Consider the following 21,536-nt stretch of genomic DNA (forward strand, 5'->3'; position numbering starts at 1 on the left):
TCAGTGATGGGTGTGTGGGTCCTTATGTGTCCCTGTGGGTCCCTATGGGTCTGTGGGTCCCTATGGGTCCGTGGGTCAGTGAAGTGTCCGTGGGTCCCGCAGCCGCTCGGGGGACGTGGTGGAGCCGCTGCTGAAGCTGCAGTGGTACCTGCGCTGCGGGGAGCTGGGCGCGGCCGCGGGCGGGGCCGTGAGGGCGGGGCAGCTCCGGCTCCGCCCCCCCAGCCACGCCCGCACCTGGTTCCAGTGGATGGACAACATCCGGTGAGCCCGCCCCCTCCAGCCCCGCCCCCGTGCTGGCCACACCCCCCCGTGCTGGCCCTGCCCTCTGGGGCCGTGGCTCCGCCCCCTGGACCCACCTGTCCTGTGGCTCCACCCCCTGGTTCTGGCCCCACCCCCTGGTTCTGGCCCCACCCCCCTGGGCTTGTGACCCTGCCCCCTGCCCTGTGGCTCCACCCCCAATTCTGTGACTCCACCCCTGGGCTTCTGACTCCACCCCCTGTCCTGTGGCCCTGCCCACTGGGCTTGTGGCTCCGCCCCCTAGTCCTGGCTCCACCCCTTATCGTGTGGCTCCACCCCTTATCGTGTGGCTCCACCCCTTATCGTGTGGCTCCACCCCCTGTCATGTGGCTCCACCCCCTGTCCTGTGGCCCCGCCCCCTGCCCCATAGCCCTGGGGGGCTCCTACCCCCCAACCCCTGCCCCATAAGTCCTGACCCATAGCCCCATAGGGATCCTTGCCCCATAACAACTCCTGCCCCATGGCGCCAATGGGATCTCTGCCCCATAGCCCTGGGAATCCCAGCCCCACATCCCCATAACTCCAGCCCCCCAAGCCCCTCCCCTGGCCCCTCCCCCCGCGCTATGGGGCAGCCCCACATCTCCCCACAGGGACTGGTGCATCTCGCGGCAGCTCTGGTGGGGCCATCGCATCCCGGCCTATTTCGTCACCATCGAGCAGCCCCACGCGCCCCCCGGCGAGGTCAGTGGGGCCGCTATGGGGCAGCCGTGGGGCTGGGGGGCGGTTATGGGGCAGCCGTGGGGCTGGGGGGTGGTTATGGGGCAGCCGTGGGGCTGGGGGGTGGTTATGGGGCAGCTGTGGGGCTGGGGGGTGATTGGGGTGAACTGGGGCTGGGGGCAGCTATGGGGTGGGTGGGGGGCAGGGGTCCCTATGGGTCTCTGTGGGTCTCTGTGGTCCCTATGGGTCTCTATGAGTCCCCATGGGTCTTTACGCTCTCTATGGGTCCCTATGGGTCTCTATGGTCTCTGTGGGTCCCTATGGGTCCCTATGGATCTGTATGGTCTCTATGGGTCCCTGTGGGTCAATCTATGGGTCTCTGTGGGTCAATCTGTGGGTCTCTATGGGTCAGTTATGTGTCTCTATGGGACAATCTATGGGTCTCTGTGGGTCAGTTGCAGGTCCCTATGGGTCAGTTATGGGTCTCTATGGGTCCCTATGGGTCTCTACGGGTCTTTATGGTCTCTGTGGGTCCCTGTGGGTCAGTTATGGGTCTCTATGGGTCAATCTGTGGGTCTCTGTGGGTCAGTTGCAGGTCCCTATGGGTCCCTATGGGTCTCTATGGGTCCCTATGGATCTTTATGCTCTCTATGGGTCTCTGTGGGTCCCTATGGGTCTTTATGGTCTCTCTGGGTCTCTATGGTCTCTATGGGTCTCTGTGGGTCAATCTATGGGTCTCTGTGGGTCAGTTGCAGGTCCCTATGGGTCAATTATGGGTCTCTATGGGTCCCTATGGGTCTCTACAGGTCTTTATGGTCTCTGTGGGTCCCTATGGTCTCTATGGGTCTCTATGGGTCTCTATGGGTCCCTATGGGTCTGTATGGGTCCTTATGGTCCCTATGGGTCTCTATTGGTCTTTATGGTCTCTGTGGGTCCCTATGATCTCTATGGGTCTCTGTGGGTCCCTATGGGTCACTATGGTCCCTATGGGTCAGTTATGGGTCTCTGTGGGTCAATCTATGGGTCCCTATGGGTCAATCTATGGGTCCCTATGGCTCAGTTATGGGTCTCTGTGGTCCATATGGGTCGATCTATGGGTCCATGTGGGTCAGTTATGGGTCTGTATGGTCCCTGTGGGTCAATCTGTGGGTCCCTGTGGGTCTCTGTGGGTCCATGTGGGTCGATGTGTGGGTCCCTGTGGGTCCATGTGGGTCGATGTGTGGGTCCCTGTGGGTCTCTGTGGGTCCATGTGGGTCCATCTGGGTCGATGTGTGGGTCCATGTGGGTTGATCTATGGGTCCACGTGGTCGATGTGTGGGTCTCTGTGGGTCCGTGTGGTCGATGTGTGGGTCCCTGTGGGTCCCTGTGGGTCGATCTGTGGGTCCGTGTGGTCCATGTGTGGGTCCCTGTGGGTCGATCTGTGGGTCCGTGTGGTCCATGTGTGGGTCCCTGTGGGTCCCTGTGGGTCGATGTGTGGGTCCGTGTGGGTCGATCTATGGGTCCGTGTGGTCCCTGTGTGGGTCCCTGTGGGTCGATCTGTGGGTCTCTGTGGTCCCTGTGGGTCCCTGTGGGTCGATCTGTGGGTCCGTGTGGTCCCTGTGGGTCCCTGTGGGTCGATCTGTGGGTCCCTGTGGGTCCCTGTGGGTCGATCCGTGGGTCCGTGTGGGTCGCTGTGGGTCGATCCGTGGGTCCGTGTGGTCCCTGTGGGTCCCTGTGGGTCGATCTGTGGGTCCCTGTGGGTCGATCCGTGGGTCCGTGTGGTCCCTGTGGGTCGATCCGTGGGTCCGTGTGGGTCCCTGTGGGTCGATCCGTGGGTCCGTGTGGTCCCTGTGGGTCGATCCGTGGGTCCGTGTGGTCCCTGTGGGTCGATCCGTGAGTCCCTGTGGGTCGCTGTGGGTCGATCCGTGGGTCCCTGTGGGTCCCTGTGGGTCGATCCGTGGGTCCGTGTGGTCCCTGTGGGTCCCTGTGGGTCGATCTGTGGGTCTGTGTGGTCCCTGTGTGGGTCCCTGTGGGTTGATCTGTGGGTCCGTGTGGTCCCTGTGGGTCCCTGTGGGTCGATCTGTGGGTCTGTGTGGTCCCTGTGTGGGTCCCTGTGGGTTGATCTGTGGGTCGATCCGTGGGTCCGTGTGGTCCCTGTGGGTCGATCCGTGGGTCCGTGTGGTCCCTGTGGGTCGATCCGTGAGTCCCTGTGGGTCCCTGTGGGTCGATCCGTGAGTCCCTGTGGGTCGCTGTGGGTCGATCCGTGGGTCCGTGTGGTCCCTGTGGGTCCCTGTGGGTCGATCTATGGGTCCGTGTGGTCCCCGTGTGGCTCAGGACAGCGACGGGCGGTTCTGGGTCAGCGGGCGCAGCCCCGAGGAGGCGCGGGAGAGAGCGGCGGCCAAGTTTGGGGTGAAAGCGCAGGAAATCAGCCTGAGACAAGGTGGGGGGGGAGGGGGGAGGGGGGAGGGGAGGGGGACTGGGGGGGGAGTGGGGGATGGGGGGACTGGGGGGGGTGGGGGAGGGGAGGGGACTGGGGGGGGTGGGGTTTGGGGGGGTGTGGGGGATGGGGGAGGGGAGGGGGACTGGGGGGGGTGGGGGATGCGGGGGGGACTGGGGGGGAGTGGGGGATGGGGGGGTGGGGGAGGGGAGGGACTGGGGGGGTGGGGTTTGGGGGGGTGTGGGGGGTGGGGGAGGGGAGGGGGACTGGGGGGGAGTGGGGGATGGGGGGACTGGGGGGCGTGGGGGAGGGGAGGGGACTGGGGGGGTGGGGTTTGGGGGGGTGTGGGGGGTGGGGGAGGGGAGGGGGAATGGGGGGGGTGGGGGGACTGGGGGGGGTGGGGGATGGGGTTTGGGGGAGGGGAGGGGGACTGGGGGGGGAGTGGGGGATGGGGGAACTGGGGGGGTGGGGAGATCTGGGGGGACTGGGATGGACTGGGGGGGAATGGGGGGGTGTGGGGGACTGGGGGGACTGGGGGGGTCTCGTGTAACTGGTTCAAACTGGTTCAAACTGGTTCAGACCGGTTCAAACCGGTGTAAACTGGTTCAAACTGGTTCAAACTGGTTCAAACTGGTTCAAACTGGTGCAGACGAGGATGTCCTGGACACCTGGTTTTCCTCGGGCCTCTTCCCGTTCTCCGCCCTGGGCTGGCCTGACCAGGTTTGGGGCGTTTTGGGGCATTTTGGGGCGTTTTGGGGCATTTTGGGGTCCGTTTTTGGTCATTTTGGGTCTGGTTTGGGTCAATTTGGGCCTGGTTTGGGTGGTTTTGGGGCCCATTTTGTGTTAATTTGGGCCTGGTTTAGGTGGTTTTGGGGTCCGGTTTGGGTGGTTTTGGGGCCTATTCTGGGTGGTTTGGGTCCATTTTTGGGTGGTTTTGAGGTCCAGATTTGGGGTTATTTTGAGTTACTTTGGGGTGTGGTTTTGGGGTTTATTTGGGGTTTTTTTGGGTCCATTTTGGGGCTTTTTGGGTCCATTTTGGGTTATTTTGGGCCTATTTTGGCTCATTTTGGGGCCTGGTTTGGGTTCATTTGTTGTCCATTTTGGGTTATTTTGGGTCCCTTTTGGGTTATTTTGGGCCTATTTTGGGTCATTTTGGGTTATTTTGGGTCCATTTTTGGGTTATTTTGGGCCTATTTTGGGTTATTTTGGGTCATTTTGGGTTATTTTGGGTCCCTTTTGGGTTATTTTGGGTCCATTTTTGGGTTATTTTGGGCCTATTTTGGGTTATTTTGGGTCATTTTGGGTTATTTTGGGTCCCTTTTGGGTTATTTTGGGTCATTTTGGGTTATTTTGGGGCCTATTTTGGGTTGAGTCCTGTTTTGTGTTATTTTGGGCCTATTTTGGGTCATTTTGGGTTATTTCGGGTTATTTTGGGTTATTTTGGGTCCATTTGGGGGCCTATTTTGGGTTATTTTGGGACCATTTTGAGTTATTTTGGGTCAATTTGTGTTATTTTTGGCCTATTTTGGGTTGTTTTGGGGCCTATTTGGGGTAATTTTGGGCCTATTTCAGGTTATTTTGGGGTATATTTTGGTTTATTTTGGGGCCTATTTTGGGGCCTATTTTGAGTCCATTTTGGGTTCTTTTCGGTCCTTTTTGGGTTAATTTGGGTCAATTTTGGGTCATTTTGGGGCCATTTTGGGTCATTTTGGGGCCTATTTTGGGTTATTTTGGGCCTACTTTGACTTATTTTGAGGCCTATTTGGGTTATATTTGGCCTATTTTGGTCATTTTGGGGCCTATTTTGCCTGGTTTTGGGTCAATTTTTGGGGTGTGTTTTCGGGTGGTTTTGGGGTCCAATTTTGGGGACTATTTTGGGTTATTTTGTGGTCTATTTTGCATTATTTTGGGTCCATTTTGTCTTAGTTTGGGCCTGTTTTATTTTGCGGCCTACTTGGGGCCTACTTGGCCTTGATTCTTTGCCCATTTTTGGGTGGGTTTTGGGGTATTTTGGGGCAGTTTTGGGGGTATTTTGGGGTGGGTTTTTGGGGTATTTTGGGGCTTTTTTTTTGGCAGTTTTGGGGTATTTTGGGGCAGTTTTGGGGGTATTTTGGGGCGGTTTTTGGGTATTTTGGGGCGTTTTTGGGGATATTTTGGGTGGGTTTTCGGGTATCTTGGGACAGTTTTTGGGGTATTTTGGGGCAGTTTTGGGGGATATTTTGGGGCGGTTTTTGGGGTGTTTTGGGGCGTTTTTTGGGGTATTTTGGGGCTTTTTTGGGGATATTTTGGGTGGGTTTTTGGGGCAGTTTTTGGGGAGGGTTTTTGGGTATTTTGGGTGGGTTTTTGGGTATTTTGGGGCGATTTTTGGGATATTTTGGGGTGGTTTTTGGGGTATTTTGGGACAGTTTTTGGGGTGTTTTGCGGCAGTTTTGGGGTATTTTGGGGCGTTTTTGGGGATATTTTGGGTGGGTTTTTTGTTATTTTGGGGCGGTTTTGGGGATATTTTGGGGTGGTTTTTGGGATTTTTTGGGGCGTTTTTTGGGGTATTTTGGGGCGTTTTTGGGGATATTTTGGGTGGGTTTTTGGGTATTTTGGGTGGGTTTTTGGTTATTTTGGGGCAGTTTTTGGGATATTTTGGGGTGGTTTTTGGGGTATTTTGGGGCGGCTTTTGGGGTGTTTTGGGGCGGTTTTTGGGGTGTTTTGGGACGGTTTTTGGGGTATTTTGGGACAGTTTTTGGGGTATTTTGGGGCAGTTTTGGGGTATTTTGGGTGGGTTTTTGGGTATTTTGGGGCGTTTTTGGGGATATTTTGGGTGGGTCTTTGGGTATTTTGGGGCGGGTTTTGGGGTATTTCAGGCGGTTTTTGGGTATTTTGGGGCGTTTTTGGGGTATTTTGGGACAGTTTTTGGGGTATTCCGGGCGGGTTTTGGGGTATTTCGGGCGGTTTTTGGGGTATTTGGGGCGGTTTTTGGGTATTCCCGGCGGGTTTTGGGCTCGGGGGTTCCCCTGTGTTTTGGGGCCCCCCTGAGCCCCGTGTCCCAGACCGAGGACCTCGCTGTGTTCTACCCGGGGTCCCTGCTGGAGACCGGACACGACATCCTGTTCTTCTGGGTGGCGCGCATGGTGATGCTGGGGCTGGCGCTCACCGGGAGGGTCCCGTTCCGAGAGGTGGGGACCCCGGAGTGCCCCGTGGGCCCCACCCCCCCATTGACCCCCATTGACCCCCATTGAACCCCATTGAACCCCATTGACCCCCATTGAACCCCATTGACAGGGAGGGTCCCGTTCCGAGAGGTGGGGACCCCGGAGTGCCCCGTGGGCCCCACCCCCACATTGACCCCCATTGACCCCCATTGACCCCATTGAACCCCATTGACCCCCATTGAACCCATTGAACCCCATTGAACCTCATTGACCCCCATTGAACCCCATTGACAGGGAGGGTCCCGTTCCGAGAGGTGGGGACCCCGGAGTGCCCCGTGGGCCCCACCCCCCCATTGACCCCCATTGACCCCCATTGACCCCCATTGAACCCCATTGACAGGGAGGGTCCCGTTCCGAGAGGTGGGGACCCCGGAGTGCCCCGTGGGCCCCACCCCCACATTGACCCCCATTGACCCCCATTGAACCCCATTGACCCCCATTGAACCCCATTGACAGGGAGGGTCCCGTTCCGAGAGGTGGGGACCCCGGAGTGCCCCGTGGGCCCCACCCCCCCATTGATCCCCATTGACCCCCATTGACCCCCATTGACCCCCATTGACAGGGAGGGTCCCGTTCCGAGAGGTGGGGACCCCGGAGTGCCCCGTGGGCCCCACCCCCCCATTGACCCCCATTGACCCCCATTGAACCCCATTGAACCCCATTGACCCCCATTGAACCCATTGAACCCCATTGACCCCCATTGAACCCCATTGACAGGGAGGGTCCCGTTCCGAGAGGTGGGGACCCCGGAGTGCCCCGTGGGCCCCACCCCCCCATTGACCCCCATTGACCCCCATTGAACCCCATTGAACCCCATTGACCCCCATTGAACCCATTGAACCCCATTGACCCCCATTGAACCCCATTGACAGGGAGGGTCCCGTTCCGAGAGGTGGGGACCCCGGAGTGCCCCGTGGGCCCCAACCCCCCCCGGGGCCCACAGACCCCCATTGACCCCCATTGAGCCCCATTGACCCCCATTGAGCCCCATTGACCCCCATTGACCCCCATTGACCCCCATTGAACCCATTGAATCCCATTGAACCCATTGAGCCCCATTGAACCCCATTGAACCCCATTGAACCCCATTGAGCCCCATTGACCCCCATTGAGCCCCATTGAGCCCCATTGACCCCCATTGACCCCCATTGAACCCCATTGACCCCCATTGAACCCATTGAATCCCATTGAACCCATTGAGCCCCATTGAACCCCATTGAACCCCATTGAACCCATTGAACCCATTGACCCCCATTGAGCCCCATTGAACCCCATTGAACCCCATTGAGCCCCATTGACCCCCATTGACCCCCATTAAACCCCATTGAACCCCATTGACATGGAGGGTCCCGTTCCGAGAGGTGGGGACCCCGGAGTGCCCCATGGACCCCCAACCCCCTCCTGGGACACACAAACCCCCATTGACCCCCATTGAGTCCCATTGACTCCTCTTGACCCCCATTGACTCCTCTTGACCCCCGTTGAACCCCATTGACCCCCATTGAACCCATTGACTCCTATTGACCCCCATTGACTCCTGTTGACCCCCATTGAACCCACTGAGCCCCACTGAGCCCTGTTGAGCCCCATTGACCCCCATTTAACCCATTGAATCCCATTGAGCCCTGTTGAGCCCCATTGAATCCCATTGACCCCCATTGAACCCATTGAGCCCCCCTGAGCCCTGTTGAGCCCTGTTGAGCCCCATTGAACCCCATTGACCCCCATTGAACCCATTGAATCCCATTGAGCCCTGTTGAGCCCCATTGAACCCCATTGACCCCCATTGAACCCATTGAACCCCGTTGAACCCCATTGACCCCCACTGAATCCCATTGAGCGCCCCCATATACCCCCATAGTCCCCCCATAGCCCCCACATGTCCCCCCATAGCCTCCCCAAACCCCCCATAGACCCCCATGGCCCCCCCAAACCCCCCAAGCCCCCGCAAACCCTCCTTATCCCCCCCTTATGCCCCCCGTAGTCCCCCCATAGACCCCCATAGCCCCCCATACACCCCCCAAGCCCCCCATAGCCCCCCCAAACCCCCCATAGTGCCCCCATAGACCCCCATAGTCCCCCCATAGACCCCCATAGCTCCCCATAGATCCCCCCATAGACCCCCCCATAGCCCCCCATACACCCCCCAAGCCCCCCATAGTCCCCCCAAGCCCCCCATAGCCCCCCCAAACCCCCCATAGACCCCCATAGTCCCCCCAAGCCCCCCATAGCCCCCCCAAACCCCCCGTAGACCCCCATAGTCCCCCCATAGACCCCCATAGCTCCCCATAGATCCCCCCATAGACCCCCCCATAGCCCCCCATACACCCCCCAAGCCCCCCATAGTCCCCCCAAGCCCCCCATAGCCCCCCCAAACCCCCCATAGACCCCCATAGTCCCCCCAAGCCCCCCATAGCCCCCCCAAACCCCCCGTAGACCCCCATAGTCCCCCCATAGACCCCCATAGATCCCCCCATAGACCCCCCCATAGCCCCCCATACACCCCCCAAGCCCCCCATAGTCCCCCCAAGCCCCCCATAGCCCCCCCAAACCCCCCATAGACCCCCATAGTCCCCCCAAGCCCCCCATAGCCCCCCAAACCCCCCGTAGACCCCCATAGTCCCCCCATAGACCCCCATAGCTCCCCATAGATCCCCCCATAGACCCCCCCATAGCCCCCCATACACCCCCCAAGCCCCCCATAGCCCCCCCAAACCCCCCATAGACCCCCATAGTCCCCCCAAGCCCCCCATAGCCCCCCAAACCCCCCGTAGACCCCCATAGTCCCCCCATAGACCCCCATAGCTCCCCATAGATCCCCCCATAGACCCCCCCATAGCCCCCCATACACCCCCCAAGCCCCCCATAGCCCCCCCAAACCCCCCATAGACCCCCATAGTCCCCCCATAGACTCCCATAGCTCCCCATAGATCTCCCCATAGACCCCCCCATAGCCCCCCATACACTCCCCAAGCCCCCCATAGCCCCCCCAAACCCCCCATAGACCCCCATAGTCCCCCCATAGACCCCCATAGCTCCCCATAGACCCCCCCATAGCCCCCCATACACCCCCCAAGCCCCCCATAGCCCCCCCAAACCCCCCATAGACCCCCATAGTCCCCCCATAGACCCCCATAGCTCCCCATAGATCTCCCCATAGACCCCCCCATAGCCCCCCATACACCCCCCAAGCCCCCCATAGCCCCCCCAAACCCCCCATAGACCCCCATAGTCCCCCCATAGACCCCCATAGCTCCCCATAGATCCCCCCATAGACCCCCCCATAGCCCCCCATACACCCCCCAAGCCCCCCATGGCCCCCCCAAACCCCCCATAGACCCCCATAGTCCCCCCATAGACCCCCATAGCTCCCCATAGATCCCCCCATAGACCCCCCCAAAGCCCCCCATACACCCCCCCAAGCCCCCCATAGTCCCCCCAAGCCCCCCATAGCCCCCCCAAACCCCCCATAGACCCCCATAGTCCCCCCATAGACCCCCATAGCTCCCCATAGATCCCACCACAGACCCCCCCATAGCCCCCCAAGCCCCCCATAGCCCCCCATGTCCCCGTGGTGCCCAGGTCTACCTCCACGCCATCGTGCGCGACGCCCACGGGCGCAAGATGAGCAAATCCCTGGGGAACGTCATCGACCCCCTGGACGTCATCGGGGGGATCAGCCTGGAGGTGACGCGGGGGGGACACGGGGGGGCCTGGGGACACCGGGGTCACTGGGGCTCTGGGACCCTGGGGGTCATTTGGGGTCACTGGGGGGCTTTAGGACCCTGGGGGTTATTTGGGGGCACTGGGGGGCTTTAGGACCCTGGGGTTATTTGGGGTCACTGGGGGGCTTTAGGACCCTGGGGTTATTTGGGGTCACTGGGGGGGCTTTAGGACCCTGGGGTTATTTGGGGTCACTGGGGGGCTTTAGGACCCTGGGGGTTATTTGGGGTCACTGGGGGGGCTTTAGGACCCTGGGGGTTATTTGGGGTCACTGGGGGGCTTTAGGACCCTGGGGTTATTTGGGGGCACTGGGGGGGTTTAGGACCCTGGGGGTTATTTGGGGGCACTGGGGGGGCTTTAGGACCCTGGGGGTTATTTGGGGTCACTGGGGGGCTTTAGGACCCTGGGGGTTATTTGGGGGCACTGGGGGGCTTTAGGACCCTGGGGGTTATTTGGGGTCTCTGGGGGGCTTTAGGACCCTGGGGGTTATTTGGGGTCACTGGGGGCTTTAGGACCCTGGGGGTTATTTGGGGTCACTGGGGGGGCTTTAGGACCCTGGGGGTTATTTGGGGTCACTGGGGGGGCTTTAGGACCCTGGGGTTATTTGGGGGCACTGGGGGGGCTTTAGGACCCTGGGGTTATTTGGGGGCACTGGGATATGAGTTCTGTGGGGGTCTATGGGGGGTCTATGGGGGTTGAGGGGTCTATGGGGGTTTTGGGGTCCATGGGGGATCTATGGGGTCTATGGGGGGTCTATGGGGGTTTATGGGGTCTATGGGGGTTTGGGGGGTCCATGGGGGGTCTATGGGATCTATGGGGGTTGGGGGGGGGGTCTATGGGGGGTCTGTGGGGGTCTATGGGGTCTATGGGGGTTGGGGGGTCCATGGGGGTCCCCAACGTGTCCCCTCCCCCCCCAGGATCTGCACCAGCAGCTGCTGAACAGCAACTTGGACCCTGCGGAGCTGGAGAGAGCCAGGGAGGGACAGGTGGGGGAGGGGCGGGGGGAGGGGCGGGGGGAGGGGCACGGGGGGGAGGGGCGGGGGGAGGGGGAGGGGCAGGTGGGGGAGGGGCACGGGGGGGAGGGGCAGGTGGGGGAGGGGCACGGGGGGGAGGGGCAGGTGGGGGAGGGGCGGGGGGAGGGGCGGGGGGAGGGGCACGGGGGGAGGGGCGGGGGGAGGGGCAGGTGGGGGTGGGGTGGGAGGGGCATGTGGGGGAGGAGCAGGTGGGGGAGGGGTCACTGAGGAGGGGTCAGTGGAGGAGGGGCGGGGGCAGGGGTCGGTGGGGGAGGGGTAGGGGGAGGGGTCACTGGGGAGGGGTAGGGGGAGGGGTCACTGGGGAGGGGTCATGGGGGTGGGGGGGAGGGGCCATGGGGGTGGTGGGGGGAGGGGCCATGGGGGTGGTGGGGGGAGGGGTCATGGGGGTGGTGGGGGGACGGGTCTTGGGGGTGGGGGGGAGGGGCCATGGGGTGATGGGGGGAGGGGTCATGGGATGGGGGGGAGGGGCCATGCGGGTGGTGGGAGGGGTCATGGGGGTGGTGGGGGAGGGGCCATGGGGGTGGTGGTGGGAGGGGTCATGGGGGTGGTGGGGGAGGGGCCATGGGGGTGGTGGTGGGAGGGGTCATGGGGGTGGGGGGAGGGGCCATGGGGGTGGTGGTGGGAGGGGTCATGGGGGTGGGGGGAGGGGCCATGGGGGTGGTGGGGGAGGGGTCATGGGGGTGGGGGGAGGGGCCATGGGGTCATGGGGCAGTGGGGGAGGGGTCGATGGGTCGCTCACCCCCTCCCTCCCCTCCCCCCAGAAGCGGGATTTTCCCACGGGGATCCCCGAGTGCGGCACCGACGCCCTGCGCTTCGCCCTCTGCGCCTACACCGCCCAGGGTGGGGCGCCCCGGACCCCCCGGACACCCAAAAACACCCCAAATCACCCCAAAATCACCCCAAATCACCCCAAAATCACCCTAAACCAACCCAAAATCACCCTAAACCACCCAAAAATCACCCTAAACCACCCCAAAATACCCTAAAACACCTTAAAATACCCCAAAACCACTCCCTTTGAGCCCCACTGAACCCCACTGAGCCCCATTGAGTCCCATTGATCCCCCATGGACCCCCCGTAAACCCCCATAGACCCCCCCAAGGATCCCATAGGCCCCCCCAGAGCCCCCCATAGACCCCCATAGATGTCCCATGGACCCCACCCATAGATTCCCCATAGATTCCTATAAACCCCCCAAGACCCCATAGACCCCCCCAGACCTCCATATATCACATAGACCCCCATAGACCCCCCAACCACCATAGACCCCCCATAACCCCCCCAACCCCCATAGACCCCCATAACTCCCACAAGACCCCATAGACCCCCAGACCCACATAGACACCCATAACCCCCCCATAGACCCCCATAGACCCCCATAGACCCCCCAGACCCCCATAGATCCCATAGACCCCACATAGACACCATAGACCCCCCATAGACCCCATAGATCCCCAAGAGCCCAGAGACCCCCATAAGGCCCCCAAGACCCCAGAGACCCCCCAGACCCCCATAGACCCCCAGAACCCCCCCAAGACCCCATAGATCCCCTCACCCCCATAGACCCTCCAAGACCCCATAGACTCCCTAGGACCCCATAGACCCCCATAACATCCCCAAGACCCCCTAGACCCCCCGGGACCCCATAGACCCCACATAGACCCCCCAGACCCCATAGACCCCCATAACATCCCCAAGACCCCATAGACCCCCCCAGATCCCATAACAACCCCAAAACCCCATAGACCCCCCATAGATCCCCCAGTGACCCCATAGACACCCCATAGACCCCCATATCCCAGTGACCCCAAATAACCCCCAGGGTCCTAAAGCCCCCCCAGTGACCCCAAATAACCCCCAGGGTCCTAAAGCCCCCCAGTGACCCCAAATAACCCCAGGGTCCTAAAGCCCCCCCAGTGACCCCAAATAACCCCCAGGGTCCTAAAGCCCCCCCAGTGACCCCAAATAACCCCCAGGGTCCTAAAGCCCCCCAGTGACCCCAAATAACCCCCAGGGTCCTAAAGCCCCCCAGTGCCCCCAAATAACCCCCAGGGTCCTAAAGCCCCCCCAGTGACCCCAAATAACCCCCAGGGTCCTAAAGCCCCCCAGTGACCCCAAATAACCCCCAGGGTCCTAAAGCCCCCCCAGTGACCCCAAATAACCCCCAGGGTCCTAAAGCCCCCCAGTGACCCCAAATAACCCCCAGGGTCCTAAAGCCCCCCAGTGACCCCAAATAACCCCAGGGTCCTAAAGCCCCCCCAGTGACCCCAAATAACCCCCAGGGTCCTAAAGCCCCCCCAGTGACCCCAAATAACCCCAGGGTCCTAAAGCCCCCCCAGTGACCCCAAATAACCCCCAGGGTCCTAAAGCCCTCCAGTGACCCCAAATAACCCCAGGGTCCCCGAGCCCCCTGTGACCCCAAATAACCCCAGGGTCCTAAAGCCCCCCATGACCCCAAACAACCCCCGAGCCCCCCGTGACCCCAAACAACCCCCGGGCCCCCCGTGACCCCCTGCCCCTGCCCCCAGGCCGGGACATCAACCTGGACGTGGGCCGGGTGCTCGGGTACCGCCACTTCTGCAACAAGGTCTGGAACGGGGCCAAGTTCATCCTGGGGGCGCTGGGACCCCAGTACCGACCCCCCCCGGGCACCCAGGTACGGGACCCACACTTGGGGGGCTGGGAACCAACCTGGGGGGCTGGCTCCCAGTTATGGGGCTGGGAACCAACCTGGGGGGGCTAGGAACCAACCTGGGGGGCTGGGACCCAGTTATGGGACTGGGAACCTGGATATGGGGCTTGGACCCAGTTATGGGGCTGGGAACCACCCTGGGGGGGCTGGGACCCAGTTATGGGGCTGGGAACCTGGATATGGGGCTGGGTCCCAGTTATGGGGCTGGGAACCACCCTGGGGGGCTGGGTCCCAGTTATGGGGCTGGGACCCAGTTATGGGACTGGGAACCTGGATATGGGGCTGGGTCCCAGTTATGGGGCTGGGACCCCCAACCTTTTAGCCCCACCCACCCCTTACCCCTGACTCCACCCCCAGGGGCGTGGCCGGCAGGGCTGACCCCACCCCAGATTATCCTGACTCCGCCCCCAGGGGCGGGGCCACCTGAGCACTAAACCCCAGCTGGGAGGGGGCGGAGTCTTTCCCTGACCCCGCCCCCCGGTGGGGGTGGGGCGCTTCCCTCTCATTGGCTGATCCCGCCCTGACTCTGCCCCCAGGGGCGCTGCATTCGCAGCCACGGGGGGGCGGAGCCTTACCCTGCCCCCGCCCCCGGGGGCACTGTTCCCTTCCCATTGGCTGATTCACCCCCGGGGGCGGAGCCGTCCGAGCGCTGGGTGCGAAGCGCGGGGGCGGAGTCTTCACTCCTCCCCTGGGGCGGGCTCTCCGCGCTCATTGGCCGGGCCGCCGCGGAGCGGGGGGCGTGTCGGGCGGTGCTGGGCGCTGATTGGTTGCTGCGCGCAGGGGCGGGGCCGCGCGGGGCTGGCCGAGCGCTGGGTGCGGAGCCGCCTGGCCCGGGCGGTCGCGGCCGTGGGGGCCGCGCTGGGCGAGTTCGACTTCCCGGGGGCGACCACGGCCACGCACGCGCTGTGGGTGTACGAGCTCTGCGACGTCTACCTGGTGAGGGGGGCGGGGGGACAGGGGGGGACACGGGGGACACGGGGGGATGGGGACACGGGGGTCAGTGGGGGGGATGGGGGGACACGGGGGGATGGGGACACGGGGGTCAGTGGGGGGGATGGGGGGACACGGGGGTCAGTGGGGGGGATGGGGGGACACGGGGGGATGGGGACACGGGGGTCAATGGGGGGGATGGGGGGACACGGGGGCATGGGGACACGGGGGTCAGTGGGGGGGATGGGGGGACATGGGGGTCAGTGGGGGGGATGGGGGGACACGGGGGGATGGGGACACGGGGGTCAATGGGGGGGATGGGGGGACACGGGATGGGGACACGGGGGTCAGTGGGTGGGAAATGGGGACATGGGGGGGGTGGAGGAATGGGGGGGACGGGGGGGATATGGGGGGGATGGGGACATGGGGGGCATGGGGTCAATGGGGACGGGGGGGAAATGGGGGGGACGTGGGGCTAAATAGGGACATGGGGGTCAGTGGGGAGATGGCGGGGAAGGGGGGACATGGGGGTCAATGGGGGGAAATGGGGACATGGGGGGGACGTGGGTGATGGGGACATGGGGGGGGTGGAGGGATGGGGGGGACGGGGGGGATATGGGGGGGATGGGGACATGGGGGGCATGGGGTCAGTGGGGATGGGGGGGAAATGGGGGGGACGTGGGGCTAAATAGGGACATGGGGGTCAGTGGCAGGGGTTGGGGGGACATGGGGGTCAATGGGGAGATGGGGTGTTTTAGGACCCTGGGGGTTATTTGGGGTCACTGGGGGGGGTTTAGGACCCTGGGGGTTATTTGGGGTCACTGGGGGGGGTTTAGGACCCTGGGGGTTATTTGGGGTCACTGGGGGGGCTTTAGGACCCTGGGGGTTATTTGGGGTCACTGGGGGGGTTTTAGGACCCTGGGGGTTATTTGGGGTCACTGGGGGGCTTTAGGACCCTGGGGGTTATTTGGGGTCACTGGGGGGGTTTTAGGACCCTGGGGGTTATTTGGGGGCACTGGGGGGCTTTAGGACCCTGGGGGTTATTTGGGGTCACTGGGGGGGCTTTAGGACCCTGGGCTATTTGTGGCCGTGTTGTCCCCATTGCCGCTGTCCGTCTGTCCCAGGAATGCGTGAAGCCGATTCTGTCCCGCGCGGCCGAGTCCGGGGGTGACCCCGATGTCCCCAACGCCCCCCCCGACGTCCCCGGTGTCCCCGGCGCTGACGATGGCGACGTGACGTCCGTCCGGGACACGCTGTACGTCTGTCTGTCCGCGGGGCTGCGCCTGCTGTCCCCCTTCATGCCCTTTGTCACCGAGGAGCTGTGGCAGCGGCTGCCGCCCCCCGACCCCCCCGGGCCCCCCAGCATCTGCGTGAGCCCCTTCCCCGAGGAGAGCGACGTAAGGGGGGGCTGTGGGGGGCTATGGGGTCTGGGGGGGGCTTATGGGGGTCTGTGGGTGTCGATGGGATTTTGGGGGCTTATGGGGGTCTATGGTGTCTTGGGGTGTCTATGGGGGTCTGTTGGGTCTGGGGGTCTATGGGGGTCTATTGGGTCTGGGGGTCTATGGGGGTCTATTGGGGTCTGTTGGGTCTGGGGTCCTATGGGGGTCTGTGAGGGTCTATTGGGGTCTATTGGGTCTATGGGGGTCTATGGGGGTCTATGGGGGTCTATTGGGTCTGGGGGTCTCGGGGAGTCTATGGGGGTCTATTGGGGTCTATTGGGTCTATGGGGGTCTATGGGGGTCTATGGGGGTCTATTGGGTCTGGGGGTCTGGGGGAGTCTATGGGGGTCTATTGGGTCTATGGGGGTCTATGGGGGTCTATGGAGGTCTATTGGGTCTGGGAGTCTGTGGGGGTCTATTGGGGTCTATTGGGGTCTATTGGGTCTGGGGGTCTATGGGGGTCTGTGGGGGTCTATGGGGGTCTATTGGGTCTGGGGGTCTATTGGGGTCTACTGGGTCTGGGGGTCTTTTGGAGTCTATGGGGTCTTGGGGAGGATGGGGATCTATGGGGGGGTCTATGGGGTCTTGTGGGGGGGTTATGGGGGTCTGTGGGGTCTTGAGGGGGTTGTGGGGGTCTTTGGGTTCTGGGGGGTCTGTGGGGGGACTATGGGGTCTTGGGGGGGTTATGGGGGTCTATGGGCTCTTGGGGTGATTATGGGGGTCTGTGGCATCTGGGGGGTCTATGGGGGGACTGTGGGGTCTTGGGGGGGTTATGTGGGGTCTGGGGGAGCTTATGGGGCTCTGTGGGGTCTTGGGGGTCTATGGGGGGTCTGGGGGGTCTTGGGGTGATTATGGGGGTCTTTGGGATCTGGGGGGTCTATGGGGGGGTCTATGGCGTCTTGGGGGGGTCTATGGGGGTCTTGGGGAGCTTATGGGGCTCTGTGGGGTCTTGGGGGTCTATGGGGGGGTCTGTGGGGTCTTGGGGTGATTATGGGGGTCTATGCGGTCTGGGGGGTCTATGGGGGGGACTATGGGGTCTATAGGGTCCTGGGGGGGTCTATGAGGTCTATGGAGTCTATGGGGTCTATAGGGGTCCATGGGGGTCCATGGGGGTCCATGAGATCTTGGGGGGCTTATGGGGGTCTATGGGGTCTGGGGGGTCTGGGGGGGTCTGGGGGGTCTTGGAGGCTTATGGGGGTCTATGGGGGCTTATGGGGGGTCTATGGGGTCTTGGGGGGGTTATGGGGCTCTATGGCTGTCTATGGGGGTCTATGGGATTTATGGGGGTCTATGGGGTCTGGGGGGTCTATGGGGTCTTGGGAGCTTATGGGGGTCTATGGGGGCTTATGGGGGTCTATGGGCGCTTATGGGGAGTCTATGGGGTATGGGGGGTCTATGGGGGGGTCTATGGGGTCTTGGAGGGGTTCTATGGGGTGTCTATGGGGTCTATGGGGTTCTGTGGGTTCTATGGGGTGTCTATGGGGTCTATGGGGTTCTGGGGGGTCTATGGGGATCTGGGAGGGTCTCTGGGGCTCCCTTTCTGGGTCGATTTTGGGGTGACCCCCCTGTCCCCCCAGTTTCCCGAGCGGGACGCGGAGGCCGAGGCCGCCATGGAGTTTTGTTTGAGCATCGTGCGGGCGCTGCGGAGCCTGCGGGCGCAGCACGGGCTGACGCGCCAGAGACCCCCGTGTACGGGGCGGGGGGGGCGCGGGGGGCGCGGGGGGCGGGACTTGGGGGGAAACGGGGGGGTTGGGGGCAAAAATTGGGGTTTTGGGGGGCAAAGTTGGGATCTGGGCCTATGCGGCCTGTAGGCCCAACATGGGTAACCAAACTGAGACCCCCATGTACAGGGGGGTCATGGGGGTCGTTGGGGTCTGGGGGGGTCATTGGGGGACGTTGGGGGGAAATTGGGGGATTTTGGGGCAAAAATTGGGGGTTTTGGGGGGCAAATTTGGGATCTGGGCCTATGCGGCCTGTAGGCCCAACGTGGGTGGGTGAACTGAGACCCCCATGTACAGGGGGGTCATGGGGGTCGTTGGGGTCTGGGGGGTCACTGGGGGAGAATTGGGGGGAAATTGGGGGTTTTGGGGCAAAAATTGGGGTTTTTGGGGGGCAAATTTGGGATCTGGGCCTGTGCGGCCTGTAGGCCCAACGTGGGTGGCCAAAATGAGACCCCCATGTACAGGGGGGTAAATGGGGGGACAGGGGGGTCTGGCGGCTTGGGGGGGTCTGGGGGGGTCAGTGGGGGACGTTGGGGGGAAATTGGGGGATTTTGGGGCAAAAATTGGGGGTTTTGGGGGGCAAAGTTGGGATCTGGGCCTGTGCGGCCTGTAGGCCCAATGTGGGTGGGTGAACTGAGACCCCCATGTACAGGGGGGTAAATGGGGGGACAGGGGGGTCATTGGGGTCTGGGGGGTCTGGAGGGGTCAGTGGGGGGAGAATTGGGGGGTTTGGGGGTGAAATTGGGGGTTTTTTGGGGGAAATTGGGGGAAGTTGGGGGTTCTGGGCCTGTGTGGCCTGTAGGCCCAACATGGGTAACAAAACAGAGACCCCCATGTACAGGGGGGTAAATGGGGGGACAGGGGGGTCTGGGGGCTTGGGGGGGTTGGGGGAGGTCAGTGGGGGGTTTTGGGGTGAAATTGGGGGGTTTTGGGGTCAAAATTGGGGGTTTGGGGGGGAAATGGGGGAACCGCGGCCTATGGGGCCTGTAGGCCAAACAGGAACCCCCATGTACAGGGGGGTCATTGGGGTCAGGGGGCGTCACTGGGGTCACTGGTGACCCCCCCTGACCCCCCCATTTTCCCCTCCCCCCCCAGGTTTCCTGCAGATCCCCTCCCCCAAGTGGGTGGAGCGGGCGGGGCGGGGCAGGGGCCCGATCCTGGCGCTGGGGGGGGTGGGGGAGGTGACGGTGTTGGCCTTGGATGGGGGAGGGGCCTCAAGTGACCCCCAAACCCCCTCCCCCCCCCAACACCCCCCCCCCCGGCTGCGCCGTCGCCGTCGCCAACGATCGGTGCAGCGTGCACCTCCTGCTCAGGGTGCGCCCGGACGCCTGGGTCCCTTGGGGCACTCCTGGGTCCCTTGGGGCACTCCTGGGTCCCCCCCGAACTCCTGGGTCCCTTGGGGCACTCCTGGGTCCCTCTCGAACTCCTGGGTTCCCCCCCCCCGAACTCCTGGGTCCCTTGGGGCACTCCTGGGTCCTTCCCGATCTCCTGGGTCCCTCCCGAACTCCTGGGTCCTCCCCGATCTCCTGGGTCCCTTGGGGCACTCCTGGGTCCCTCCCGGACTCCTGGGTCCCCTGAACTCCTGGGTCCCTCCTCGAATTCCTGGGTCCCTCCCGAACTCCTGGGTCCCTTGGGGCACTCCTGGGTCCCTCCCGAACTCCTGGGTCCCCTCCCGGACTCCTGGGTCCCTCCCGAACTCCTGGGTCCCTCCCGGACTCCTGGGTCCCTTGGGGTACTCCTGGGTCCCTCCCGAACTCCTGGGTCCCTTGGGGCACTCCTGGGTCCCTCCCAAACTCCTGGGTCCCTCCCCCTCCCCCCCACCCCCCCTCCCACCCCCCCCCCACCCCCCCACCCCCCCGCTGACGTCACTCTGCCGTCCCCATGACGTCACAGGGCGTGGTTGACCCCCCCGCCGAGCTGCGGCGCCTGGGGGGGCAGCGGGAGGAGCTGCAGCGGGGGCTGGGGCGGCTGCGCCAGCGCTGGGGGGACCCCGAGAGCGCGGCCAGGGCGCCCCCTGCAGTGCGGGAGGCCGAGGAGGCCAAGGTGGGGCTGGGGGGGTCCTGGGGGTCCTATGGGGGATTTGGGGGGCCCAAGGGGGTCCTATGGGGGATTTGGGGGGTCCTATGGGGCTGGGGGGGACCCTGGGGGAGAGCCCAGGGTGGGATCTGTGGGGCTGGGGGGGGGCCCAGGGGGTCCTATGGGGGATTTGGGGGACCCAAGGGGGGTCCTATGGGGGATTTGGGGGGTCCTATGGGGCTGGGGGGGACCCTGGGGGAGAGCCCAGGGTGGGATCTGTGGGGCTGGGGGGGGGGCCCAGGGGGTCCTATGGGGGATTTGGGGGACCCAAGGGGGGTCCTATGGGGGATTTGGGGGGTCCTATGGGGCTGGGGGGGACCCTGGGGGAGAGCCCAGGGTGGGATCTGTGGGGCTGGGGGGGGGTCCCAGGGGGTCCTATGGGGGATTTGGGGGGGGCCCAAGGGGGGTTCTATGGGGCTGGAGGGGGCATGGGGGGGGTCCTATGGGGGTTAGGGGGGCCCAAGGGGGGTTCTATGGGGTTGGGGGGGTCCCAGGGGGTCCTATGGGGGATTTGGGGGGCCCAAGGGGGGTTCTATGGGGTTGGGGGGGTCCCAGGGGGTCCTATGGGGCATTTGGGGGGCCCAAGGGGGGTTCTATGGGGCTGGGGGGGGGGCCCAGGGTGGGATCTGTGGGGCTGGTTGGGGGGCTGGGGGGGTCCTATGGGGGATTTGGGGGGGCCCAAGGGGGGTTCTATGGGGCTGGGGGGGGTCCCAGGGGGTCCTATGGGGGGTCCCAGTGGGGTTGTGTGGGGTATTGGGGACCCAGGAGTTCGGGAGGGACCCAGGTTGGGGTTCTGGGGGGCTGGGGGGGTCCCAATGGGCTGGGTCCCTCCTGGAACGTGGGGGTGTTGGGGGGGGATGGGGTCCCAAGGGGGGATCTGTGGGGCTGGGGGGGGGCCGGGGGGTCCCAAGGTGGGGGGGGGTCCCTATTGACCCCTCCCCCTGCCCCTCCCCCCAGCTGGCGCAGCTCGAGGCCGAACTGCAGAAGGTGCTGGAGGCCGAGGAGTTGATGAGGAAGATGATGTGACCCCTCCCCCACCCCCCGGCCCCTCCCCCACCCCCCAAACCCCACCCCTCCCCCACCCCCATAGAGCCTCCCCCACCCCTATAGACCCCATTGACCCCTCCCCCACTCACCCCTCCCCCCCGACCCCATTGGCCCCTCCCCCCCCAAGCTCCTCCCCCCAAGCTCCTCCCCCGAAGCTCCTCCCCCCCAAGCTCCTCCCCCCTCCAAGCTCCTCCCCCCTCCAAGCTCCTCCCCCCTCCAAGCTCCTCCCCCCTCCAAGCTCCTCCCCCCCAAGCTCCTCCCCCCTCCAAGCTCCTCCCCCTCCAAGCTCCTCCCCCCTCC

General features: G+C 63.4%; 1 protein-coding gene across 1 annotated transcript in view; it reads left to right on the forward strand.

Annotated features, from left to right (window-relative positions):
- VARS1 (valyl-tRNA synthetase 1) overlaps positions 1-20,147 on the forward strand; it is a 41,624-nt gene extending 21,477 nt beyond the window's left edge. Inside the window, 14 exon segments of the mRNA XM_071800947.1 lie at positions 103-261; positions 888-978; positions 3,268-3,373; positions 4,020-4,090; positions 6,412-6,537; positions 10,156-10,260; positions 11,214-11,282; positions 12,092-12,170; positions 13,860-13,987; positions 14,804-14,959; positions 16,078-16,350; positions 17,970-18,081; positions 19,209-19,427; positions 20,007-20,147. Of these exon segments, the coding sequence (XP_071657048.1) occupies positions 103-261; positions 888-978; positions 3,268-3,373; positions 4,020-4,090; positions 6,412-6,537; positions 10,156-10,260; positions 11,214-11,282; positions 12,092-12,170; positions 13,860-13,987; positions 14,804-14,959; positions 16,078-16,350; positions 17,970-18,081; positions 19,209-19,427; positions 20,007-20,017 (1,705 nt within the window). The 3' untranslated portion in view covers positions 20,018-20,147.
- The last annotated feature ends 1,389 nt before the right edge of the window (positions 20,148-21,536 follow it).

The sequence above is a fragment of the Patagioenas fasciata genome, chromosome 34, assembly GCF_037038585.1.
Source record: "Patagioenas fasciata isolate bPatFas1 chromosome 34, bPatFas1.hap1, whole genome shotgun sequence".
Classification (NCBI taxonomy): domain Eukaryota; kingdom Metazoa; phylum Chordata; class Aves; order Columbiformes; family Columbidae; genus Patagioenas; species Patagioenas fasciata.